Here is a 12,500-nt window from a genome sequence, read left to right as displayed (position 1 = left end):
ACTCCATTGGAAAAACACAGAAGTAGTAGTTCTTTCACTGGAAAATCATGCCACATGAATTTTGTTCCACCACGGTTCAGCAGTCACTGGGTTAATTGTTCCATCATTCAAAGACATATAATCCTTTTGCAACCAAACAACATCCAGAGGTAAAATCTATATTATTTACAGAGTAACAAATGGCTGACATTTCAGCCATAAACAAATGCACAGTAAATCAGAAACAACATTAGATATCATCAAGTTCTTTCTTATTGCAGAGGAACAAAATACAATACACACAAAACACGTACCTTTCTTTAACAGTGATGTCAAAACAGAAGCGCCGCTCTATTGTCTCTGATGCTCGCCTGGAACAGAAACACAGCATTCATGTCTCTCCAGTCATGACAATTAGCAATAAAGACAATGCATAATAATAAATGACACCAAACACTTTAAAGCATCACACCCTACATACACAGTGCATAAAGTAAGACCACTAAGAAAAAAACTTTACCCAAATATTATTGGACAAATCACTTTTGGCACTGTGATACACGCATGCACACACTCAACCACCAACCCCACATGTCTGAATCTCTCAGCCAGGCACTCACTTGTACTGGTCTCAGCTTTCAAAATACTGTTAGAATAAATGTGGACGTAAAGCAAGACGAAAATTAATTCCAGGGTCCAAACTCGTAAACCACACACACTCTTATGAAGATTTGGCTCAACCAAAATAAGACCAGAAACATAGTGATGAGGATTTGTGGAGGCTGAAGAAACAGGATGATGAAGAAACATTATGATGAACCGTAGAGGCTGAAGAAACATAATGATGAGTTGTGGAGGTTGAAGAAACACTTATTACGAGTTGTGGTGGTTGAAAAAACATAATAATGAACTGTAGAGGTTGAAGAAACATAAGAATGAGGAGTTGTGGAGGTTGAAGAAACATAATGATTACGAGTTGTGGAAGTTGAAGAAACATAATGATGAACTGTAGAGGTTGAAGAAACATAAGGATGAGGAGTTGTGGAGGGTGAAGAAACATAATGATTACGAGTTGTGGAGGTTGAAGAAACATAATGATGAACTGTAGAGGTTGAAGAAACATAAGGATGAGGAGTTGTGGAGGTTGAAGAAACATAATGATTACGAGTTGTGGTGGTTGAAGAAACATAATGATGAACTGTAGGGGCTGAAGAAACATAAGGATGAGGAGTTGTGGAGGTTGAAGAAACATAATGATTATGAGTTGTGGAGGTTGAAGAAACATAATGATTACGAGTTGTGGAGGTTGAAAAAACATAATGATGAACTTTAGAGGTTGAAGAAATATAATGAGGAGGAGTTGCGGTGGTTGAAGAAACATAATGATTATGAGTTGTGGTGGTTGAAGAAACATAATGATGAACTGTAGAGGTTGAAGAATCATAATGATGAGGAGTTCCAGAGGTTGAAGAAACATAATGGTTATGAGCTGTAGAGGTTGAAGAATCATAATGAGGAGGAGTTCCAGAGGTTGAAGAAACATAATGGTTATGAGCTGTGGAGGCTGAAGAAACATACCGTAATGATGAACTGTAGAGGTTGGAGAAACATAATGATGAGGAGTTGTGGAGGTTGAAAAAACATAATGATGAACTGCGATGGTTGAAGAAACATAATGAGGAGTTGTGGGGGTTGAAGAAACATAATGATGATGAGTTGATGTTGAAGAAACATAATGATTTGTGGGGGTTGAAGAAACATAATGATGATGAGTTGTGGATGTTGAAGAAACAAAGACGATGAGTTGAGGCTGAAGAAACATAATGAGGAGTTGTGGAGGCTGAAGAAACATGAATATGAATTGTGGAGGTTGAGGACAAATGATGAGGAGATATGGAGGCAGAAGAAACATAATGATGAAGAGTTGTGGAGAACAAGTAGGATGGAGGTGGAGTTAAAACTGTCATACCTGATACAGGAATCCAGTGTCAGCTGTTCTGGCTCACTCTGAAAATGGATAAATAAACAGCAATAATCAAAACTCTCTCACACGCACACTCTGTGTGTATCTCTCTCCCTTTCTCTCTCTAAATCTGATCCTCTCGCTCTCCCCTGAACTCAATGCTTTTTTTGGGGGGGTGAAGGGGGGTGGGGGTGGGGGGGCGGACTCCCTCCCCCATGCATAGACAAGGATATTCATTGTTGTATTAAAATAACAGACAATACTTGTTAACTTGTATTAAATCTCCAGGAAAATTCATGCAAGTAAAGGCACAAATAAATTTTCTATTGAAAAAAAAACAAACAAAAATCCTTTTGCAGACCAAGCTGCGTTTTTTTTTTTTTCTGGCCTGTTATCCAGCAAAAAGATGGCTGAAATCAAAGAATAAAACATTACAGATGAATGAAAATGTGATCTTCACTTAGCTCAATGCCGTCTTACTTGTTCTACACGTACCACCCCCTAAATTTTACCAACAGGAACAGACTGAAATTTTCAAGAATGCTCAGGAACACTGTACACTTCTTACAAATCTGATGCTTTTTTTTCTTGTTGTAAACATGACCACAGTTCTTTGTATTCTCTCCTAAAGGTCCAGCGGTGGTGACTGTTTCTCTCACAGTATTTGCTCTTCTTCTTCTTCATTTGTTTCAGATATTCACTCGCCATCTTTTCAGCTGAGCGTGCTTTATAAGCTTCGGCTTTTCTGTAGATGGTTACTGGCTAATGCACACACTGGTCAAGTTATCAACCATCTGTAGATGGTTACTGGCTAATGCACACACTGGTCAAGTTATCAACCATCTGTAGATGGTTACTGGCTAATGCACACACTGTTCAAGTTATCACCCATCTTCCAACAGGTTTCTCCATCCTTGAAAAATGGTGCTCCCATTGTTTGGTTGCTTAAATTGTTTGGGTTTTTTTTCCTTCAAGATATATTCCACACAAGTTACATCCAGAATAGTCAATGATGTTTATGTTTTTCCATAACAAATACTGCTGTTCCAGCCACTTGCTGGTCAGTGCTTTTCATACATTTTTCATACAGAGACCTAAAGCCACTATACACCTAGAAAGTTGAAACACTGCTCTTCATTGTCAATTGTGCGTTCCCTTATGTTGAAAGCTCAAGATTGCTTATGGTTGTCAATGAACACTGTAGGTTGATTTTTCAATGTTTTCATAACACAAAATTGGTACTATTTATAAAATGCGACAAGATGTTTGGGTTTTTTTTGCTTTGATAAAAAAAAAAAAAAAAAAAAAAAAAAATATATATATATATATAAAGAGCATTATTACATTTATTCAAATATAAGTGATTTACTAATTGTGTTTTGGTTTGTTCTGTGGATTTTCTTCACCCAGCAAATGTTACACCTTCTCAAGGTTTTTAGCGAGGCTTGGAGAATATTTGCAAGGGGGAACAGCAGATGAGATATGACTACACACACAACCATCAAGGTTAATGCAACAGCACTGTAACAGGGTATCTAATTTTAGTCAACAATGGACCTAATCCTAAGAACTAAACGAAACTCCTCCTTAAAAGCATGCCAAGGATTCTTGGAAACTGTGGCTTTAAAAGTGGGATTACATGTGACAGACTGACGTTCCTTAGAATGAACACAAACTGCTCATTTCCGAAACATGCATAAATAACAAAAATGTATATATGTAAAGAAACATGCTTCCCAAAACATACTAGCACAAAGTAAATGCAAATCTAGATGCAGATGTGAACAGAAACCAAGTCTAAAAACATGCATCCAAACATTTCTAAACCTACAGGGGACAATTTCTTCACAAGTGTCTTGCATATAATGATATATCACTGTGAAAAGGAGAACAAAAAAAGAAGGGAAACTGGTTACAAGATTCATGTTTCAGGTTGCATACAAGATGTATAAGGCTGCATATGTTGTTGTGAACAGAAATGACAAACTGGTAGCAAGACTCAGAAGGCTGCATATATCATATGACTGTGAAAATAAAACAGATAAATAGGCTGCAACTTTCATAAGAAATACTACGCAATTCAAACGATCATAACAGCAAGCACAAAAATCCATACATTTTTCATTAAGTGTCTTTCCTGATACTAATGAGAGGAAAGCAAACAATTATGGACTTTTTTTTCTGAAGTCACTTTCACAAAAGCCATTGAAAAAATTGAGGAAAAAAATGTTAAATTCAAGGTGGACATCCCAATAATTATGGGGGTTAATAACACATCAACTGCTTATCTTTACTTGACTGATGTTTTGTTTTGCTTTTTCAGATGGACTGGCTTGACAAGACAAGCCTCCTAATTTGATAAAGATTTTGGTTGCAAACAGAAACACACATGACCACTATTTCATTCTTTTTCCTCACAAATTTATGGTTTACCAAAATATTCTGATTTCTCTCCTGCAAAAAAACTCTGTAGCCATAACAAGCCACATTCCCGTTTTCATCTCCTTAATTTTAGTTTAAAACGGGCAACTTTCTATTAGCTGTAGGTTACTTATTTTTTCAATTCAATTCTACAGAAAGTAAAAGACACATGAAGATGATTTTTTTAAAACACAGAAAACAGGAATCATGCCGCAATGAGAGACTTTGAATGACGATTTCAGAAATAAAAGAAATATATGCACATATGTATACATGTAGACAAAGAAGGGGCATGTTTTTACCCAATGACAGTACTCACAGAAAGCCTGGACATCTGGTGTGATTATGGCAAGCAATCAACAAGTCATACCATTAGAATGTTTCCTCTCAATATCGTCATCATTAATTTGGAAAAGAATATAAACTCTCGGTGAAAATTTCTCCACATGATTTATCAAGAATTGAACATGGAGATTCACATGCACGTTTTGATAGCCTCCATCAGAATAATGAATACAGATTATAGAGTTTCTCTTTTTTTTTTCTTCTTTTTTTTTCTTTTAAATATAAAATGACCAATATTTGTTCCTTGTCAGCTTTTCATGCAAATCAATGTACAGCTGATTAATTCTGTAATACCCTCAAACAAGGTGGCCTGCTTAGTGTGTCATTTCATCCCTCTTTGCACATGCAGAAACTGCTTCACAGAAATCAGCATATCATTCTGCTGATTCTCAAAAGAAACAAAACCAAAACACAAAAACAATGCCTCCTGTTAAATCCTGTGATGGAGCACTTAGAACACAGAAACAAGTTGACACCAAGAGAACTTCTCAGTAAGCAGATTTGGTTAGTGAGCAGGATTTCACAATAACAAGTATTTGGCTGCAACTGAACCATTCCATCCACCGCCGCCACCTCCACCACCACCACCTTCAGTATGCTTCCCTGTCAAAGCAGCTCTTTAAATGTTCTCCTCATGAAGATGGAGAGATTCTATTGTCAATGAATGAGGATTCTGCTGCCCATCATAAAGATGGAGAAGTGGAGGAAAAAAGGAAGAAGAAAAAGGAGGAGGAAGTGAGTGAAAAGGAGGTGGATGAGAAAGACTGCAGGGGGTGGAGGGGAAGAAAAAGAAGAGGAAAACCAGAAGATGAAAAGGTAGCTGGAGAAGCAGAAGAAGAAGAAGAAGAAAAGCAATAGAAGACAAAGTAGAAGAAGAAAAAAAAAACAAGAAGAAAACAAAGAAACAAAGATGATGAGAAAGGAGAACACAAGAAGAGAACATACAAAAGACAACAACAGCAACAACAGATGATGATGATGATAAGAGAGAGAGAGAAGAAAACAAACATGACTAACATCATCATGATAACTCAACACTGACCACTTTTCCTCCGATCTGATTGTAGAGGATCATGTAGAACTCTTTGGTGTCCTTCTTGTACTGACAGTAATACTTGGTCCACGTCGTGCTCAGGGCCTCTGTATCAATAAAACAGATGCAAATGAATGCACATGCTCCTTCAACTACTGAAAGTGAACGACCACTTGGGAACATACAGTTTCCTTCTTGGCGTCATGGTGAAATAATGCAGTGTTTCTGGCATACAAGTGTATGCTGCTATTGTAATGTCAACCACTCATAACCAGAGGTGCTTTCTTGCAAATGCAGTTCCATTGTTATACAATGACAAGTCTATAGAACACCGAGTAACTTTAAGCATAGTTTTTTCAAACACATTCTTCAATCTGTCCATGGTGCATGTGTGCCTGAAACAGCCATTAACTCTCTCTATACGAACGGCGAAAGAGACGATGTTAACAGCGTTTCATCCCAATTACCATTATCAAAATATTGCAAGAGGAAGGCTCTTATACTGAAGAGGTGAATGTTGACAAAGAATACCACAATTCTTACGACGGAACAAAAGGTTGGGTCATTCAGACACCCACTGGACATCCGAGGGGTCTGTGTAGAGGAGAAGAGAGGAGTGGCCGTACTGAGTGAGTTAAAGCAGTCAGTGAGAGGCCAGAGGTAGGCTATACTGTTTAAATGATCTCTTGATGTTTCAACATTTTATCAAAACAGATCTTTTATGAAATGGTCCTCAACTTTCTGTTAACTCTTTCACATGAACATGAGACAACATAACACACTGCCACCCGAAATGCACTTACTTTTCTCCAGAAGGTAGAGGTAGCCTTGTCTGGTAAAACCTTTCAACGTGCTGGATTGATCCATTGGTTTCTGAACACACAAGTTATAAACATGACCATTACATTATTCTCGAAGCACCGAGCACATGCCAAAAGGCTCCTGTTCCAAGCTCAGTGCAAATCATTACATTATTCTGGAACGCTTGACTGAAAAAAAATAACCACACCAAAATGAAATTTAAAAAAAACCAAAAAAACCATAGCTGATGAAAGAGATCAACAGATATCTTGTATCCATGTTCACTTTTCACTTCTTGTTTCTATTGTTTTTAAAATGCATTAACTTTTAAGCTTTTACTTAAACTTCATTGGTCAAGATAATAAAAATTCCAAGACTTTTCCAGACCCAAAAAGGCAAAAGCTTTTTTAAAATTTTTTTTACTTCCAAGACTTTTCCAGCCCTGGAACTGGTTCTCTCATTTTTCAAAGAGTTTTCAAGACTTCCATGCCTCTACCTGAACCCTGCATGAACATGGAAGCACTGGGTGCAGGCCAAAAACCTGCTCCTGAACAGAGATCAACAGGGAAGAGTGGTGGGGTATACTAATAATATAAATCAATCCGTTAATACACAATGGAAATGACAGTGATAATAATCTGAAGACACAAACAGGAATGTAGAATCTGCCATACCTGTAGTCATGTCAAAAACCACAGCTGAACTGATCATGTCACTCAAAGTCTTTAGTGATTCTATTAGGTCAACAATGCTCAACTTTTTCAACACATACAATATTCTGTGTCACGGCAGAATCAGCATTATTTCACTTTGTGATTCATTACATTACCTTACTTTACTAATGTCATGTATAAGCTTTTTAAAAATCCATATCAAAAGACAGCATATGAAAAGCATGGCATTTTTTGTCAAACATACAATACAAAACAAAATCTAAAAAATACAGATAACTACTCATGCACAAAAAAAAAAAAAAAAAAAAAAAATTCAAAGGAAAAAAAGAGGAACAGAAAAAAAAAAAAAAGACTCACAAAGTTTACTTTGTGCATGATATAATCATTTATCTTATTTATTCATAAACATGCAAATGAAATAAAAACAAAAGGAAAGTTTTGAAAAAAAAAAGATCTTCTACAAGCAGTCACAATATATGAACATACAAACAATGAACAACAGGAAGTAAAGGAAAACAAGCCCAGATAGACACCAACTTTGCAAAGATGCTGTTTAACCCCTTAACTACTGATGACAAGTATGCTCGTCATCAGTGAAGGGCTGTCACCTCACTGAGATAGACTGAGCTTAAAGAACCGGATGTTAAATCACTGTTCTTTGTTTGGACTTTGTCCTCTCGAGACTGCGTTACATTTGTAGCCAAGCTAACCTCGTTTCACCAAGGTTCAGCATCAAGGAGTTAAAAAAATTTAAAAAGCAACTGAATACACTTATCTGAAAAAATAAAGCCCCATTCATTATACTTGATGTGATGTGAATGAAATTACATCCCCTGTAGAGATCTGTAGTTATCTCATTAATGAAATATAAACTATCCACCTCAGATTATGATCAACAAGCAATTCCTTACATTTTAGCAGCATGAAAAAAACGTTTTGCCAGTACACTTTCCATTATTTGATTTATCAAAGTGCTTTCAAAACTGGGTCTTTGGTAACGCTGACATTGTTAAATTTCTTAAATGATGGCAACCATTTAAAAAAAAAAGTTAAATAAAAATTTTCTTTAAATTAATTTGTGCGCACTATTTTCATATTTTATCCTGGATAACTTTGTTACCTTCACGATCCTACAAACATGTATGAGCATATGTGAGCACATGTACACACGTTATCATACTTATTCATAGTTTGTACACATGACATAAATCCTGACCACAAAAAGAACGGCAAAAAGACAATTTGCATTTCGAATGAGAAACCAGTGGAAAAAACACAACAAGAAACATAGCACACACACACACACACACACACACACACTCTCTCCCTCTCTCTCTTTCTCTCTCTCTCTCTGATTCATTCTTCATTGAACTGTAGACTAACTGAGGAAAACAGAAAGCAACAACAACAAAAAACAATCAATTAAAATTTTTTTTTTAATTTCTAAAAGTATATCTCACGAATTGCAGGAAGCTATGAAAGATACAAAACAATGTGAAACACATAAGACTGAGTGACAAAGGAAATGAAATAAAAACGTCAAAACAGTTCTTCATCTTGATCCAGTTCTTACCCAACATGCGGATGACTGCACAAAAAACAACCACCAGAAATAAATATACGACCAAGGCTGGCAAGGTGTTCAAAACTTATGTGTGATACCCACTTAATGACCACACATAGAAAAAGCAAAAGCTCATCTCTTTTGTAGAGATAGGGTTTTCCTGTCTTTACAGTATGCTGTGTTCTGACTTTTAAATCTGACCCTGAATTTCAAAAAGGATAACACCATCACCATGACTAGTCAAAGCACTAAGTTTGATGAAAACTGGATGTTTTAAAAAACAAAATATAAACTGAATGCTTCAACAGAACTTTTTTCTATCTGCCAAATAATGACTTTGATCTGGTGCCTCAACCTGCTTTCCTCATGATCATAAATGGGAAGACTGGAAAGGTCACGCCTACTATCCTACAAAGTTTAGTTCCTATAGAACTTGAATTGTGCAGAGAAAAGTTCAATGTTAAACACACACACACACACACACACACACACACACACACACACACACATTACATACACTCATTTTGTCTATTCAGTCAAAAATAACAAATGTAGTGCAAGTGAGAAATTTTCAACAGCATATTACCCACACACCATTTCTGATTTTTCAACATCACAAAGAAATCTGCCAAGAACATTTAAAATTTGTTTCAAGTTTTTCTGCTGTTTTTTTTTTTTTTTTTAAATCATAGCAATTATGCTCTATGGTGCAGTTTGTCAGAGCAGCAAACGGGACATATGCTCACAAGAGGAGATCTGTGGAACTGAGAAACAGCCTACAAGCCTAAATATACTGCCGCAAGTGCAAGTTTTTTTGTTTGTTTTTAGATTAATAAAAGTAGCGCAAACACACACACACACACACACACATATGCACGCACACACACACACACACACACAATGTCATTATATATGTAAATAGTGTTAGTGTAAAATGTGCAGAGATTAACATTTAAAAAAAATTACCTTTCTTTCATTTGATTAAAAAGAATGACCAAACACCAAAATGTTATTGAAAAAAAAAAAAAAAAAAAAGCACAGTATCCAACAACTCACAGTGCCTCTGGTCTCCAGCATTTTGCTCATCAACTTTTCTGCTTGTTCCCTTGTGCGTTCAAAATTCTCCCGTGTCTGTAACACACACAGTTGTTCCTTTTGCGCAAAGCATAAAAGTAAGTATATTTACCTTCCATACTGTAACAGATTTTTTTTTCAGCCTGATTCCATCCTTAATCATTCACAGTCCAGCCTGGATTCCACTTTGTCCAACCCAGATTCCAATTCATAGTGGCTACTTTTACTGGAGCAAAAGTTAATATTCTAAAATACAAACCATTCCCCATATTCTATGTACATATAAATACATACACATGTGTTGTGTAAAAACAATCTCTGACTGAGGATGCTCATCAAAGACAGTTTTCAAGAAAGTGAAGCAGAATGTTTTGAGGCAATCTTTCAATAAAAGAGAGATTTCAGGTACAACACAGAGACAGGTGTGATAGCCAAATGCTTTAAGCATTGGACCCTCAATGAAATAATTATATCACCTCTCTTTGTTTAAAATGAAGCAAAAATTCACCAGAAAACACCATTCTGGGATGGATTTACAAACAAACCTGGTGATACTAATTAACTGTTTCTCAAGACATCCATCTGAACAATGTGAACTAAACTAAGTATAATATTCAATATACTGCACTGCCATTACCTTTTGAAGCAGAAAGCGAAGATATGTGTCATACTGCTTGAACTCTTCAAAGCTGTCATAACCTGCAACAGGAAAACAGATGTTATTCCTACGACCCTGTCACAACCCATAAGGGGTTGCCCATGTACCCCCACACCTTCCCAGACTATCGTCCCAAAAACACAGAAAAGTACGGCTCAGTTCTTTACTGTGGTCACACAAAATAAGTACACATAGCAAAATCAAGCACTCAAATACCCCGCCCTCTAAACACAGCAAAATTCAACTTCAGTCTCATAGTCAACTGCAGCACCAGTTCAGTTCAACGACACTGTCAGAGTTCACCAGACTCGAACTCCTCCCAACTGCTGAAGACTGATGACACTCGCAGATTCGATGGTTAAAGTAGGTTGGGATGAGAGGGACAATGGGAAAGGGTATGTTGGAAGTGTGGAGTGGGAGCAGGCATGAGGAACATTTGGGAACAACAAGGTAACAGGAGAACAAGGACTGTTCCAGTGTCGTATCCTGGAGTTCCGTTGAAGGTAGTGGTACTGGGAGAAAAGCTCACAGGAAAAATCTGTCACCAGGTAAATACCAAGGCACATCACTGGCCAAGGGTGAAAACACAGATCCACACAGACCAACACCGACACACAACAAGGAAGGGGATGAAAAGGTAACCACCCCACAATACAGACCGCACACAACAGCTCACATGCTGGAACGGTGACCCGTCTTTTGAGGAAACTTGGCATCAAATGCAAAGGGGAATCTTTCTTCCCTAAATACATAACTTTTTTTTACTCAGCTCTGACGCAAAAATACTTAAGACACACACATACCCCAAGGAATGCATGTGCATATGCTTGGTGTCAAGCTGAACATACACACACGGGGAGAGGGTGGTGAAGGAGAAAGGAAGAGAGAGAGAGGGGGGAGAAGGGAGAGAGACAGAGGTGCACATGAACACATGCACAACGAACACCATGAGCTGTGACAGACCCCATTCCTGCAGGACAGTCTTATTTTCATCTCTTCAACTGCTGCATACATCATGCAAAACACTGATCATACTTTGAGTGCAAAATTCGTTTTGAAATAAAGAGACACAACTCACACAGATGACCAGCCTGATTGTTTTGCATGTTCATGTGTGACAATTTTTATTTAGTTCTAATACTGAAGAGGGATGGGGGAGTGTGTGCATTATCCTTCCATTTTGGGAGGATGGAAGTTCTTGTATCTGTCTTCCTGCCGTATATTGACCACAGTCACATATTGATTATTCTGTCACTGTTTGGGGGATCTGCAGGAAAAAGCACTACTGCCTCTCTCACATTCATAACCTTTCTCTCACAATTCTCTGTCTGTGTTTTCATACTGATGTGCACATTTTTTTCTTTTCCTCTTTTATGTTTTACAGTTGTTTGCAATGTCTGGGGGTTTTTTGTGTGTGCACTAGTGTGTGTGTTGTACTGGTGAATGTGTGCACCTCACTCACATCCTCTCCACCGTTGTATGTGATTCCATGTGTCCGCGTGTGTGCCTGCTGTATTGCATGCCTGGATACTGAAAAACTAAGACATTCTCTCTTTATTTTGAGTGCCATTGTTAATAAAATGACATAAGGTGTGAAATTAAAAAAATCTGTAAAAGTTTTGATTTTTTTAATCTGAAAAAAAAGAGAGAAAAAAAAATTATCAATGCTGCACCACTCATTTTGTCTCACTGCGAGTTCATCTCAAATTCTTTAATCTGTGCATGCATGTATGTGTGTAGGTGGTGCACTGCATGTAGGTGGTGATTTCCTTCTATGTTTTTCATAAGAAAAAAGGTTTTCCCCCTTGACTTGTTCCGCTGGCAAGACAGTTTGGAAGGAAATCAAGAAAACTGTGACAACTCAGCTGGAGAGTTTTGAAAGGAAATCAGTGTGTTTGACAACTCAGTAGGAGAATTTGGAGGAAAATTAACCAGAATATGACAGTACTCACCTTGATGATAGAAAGACAGCCAGCCCCACATGTATC

General features: G+C 37.3%; 1 protein-coding gene across 1 annotated transcript in view; it reads right to left on the bottom strand.

The window, feature by feature from the left end:
- Positions 1 to 12,500, bottom strand: part of LOC143283672 (rho GTPase-activating protein 26-like) — a 56,528-nt gene that overhangs the window by 35,095 nt on the left and 8,933 nt on the right. The window contains exons 7-13 of the mRNA XM_076589891.1: positions 12,465 to 12,500; positions 10,492 to 10,553; positions 9,837 to 9,911; positions 6,545 to 6,614; positions 5,751 to 5,848; positions 1,949 to 1,986; positions 294 to 350 (exon numbers count right to left, since the gene is read on the bottom strand). The exon at positions 12,465 to 12,500 is cut by the window's right edge and continues 7 nt beyond it. Coding sequence (XP_076446006.1) covers positions 294 to 350; positions 1,949 to 1,986; positions 5,751 to 5,848; positions 6,545 to 6,614; positions 9,837 to 9,911; positions 10,492 to 10,553; positions 12,465 to 12,500 — 436 coding nt within the window. The remainder of the gene's footprint in view (positions 1 to 293; positions 351 to 1,948; positions 1,987 to 5,750; positions 5,849 to 6,544; positions 6,615 to 9,836; positions 9,912 to 10,491; positions 10,554 to 12,464) is intronic.

The sequence above is a fragment of the Babylonia areolata genome, chromosome 7 (assembly GCF_041734735.1).
Source record: "Babylonia areolata isolate BAREFJ2019XMU chromosome 7, ASM4173473v1, whole genome shotgun sequence".
NCBI lineage: Eukaryota > Metazoa > Mollusca > Gastropoda > Neogastropoda > Buccinidae > Babylonia > Babylonia areolata.
The sequence above is the reverse complement of the archived record's forward strand: the minus strand, read 5'-3'. Positions and strand labels throughout refer to the sequence as shown.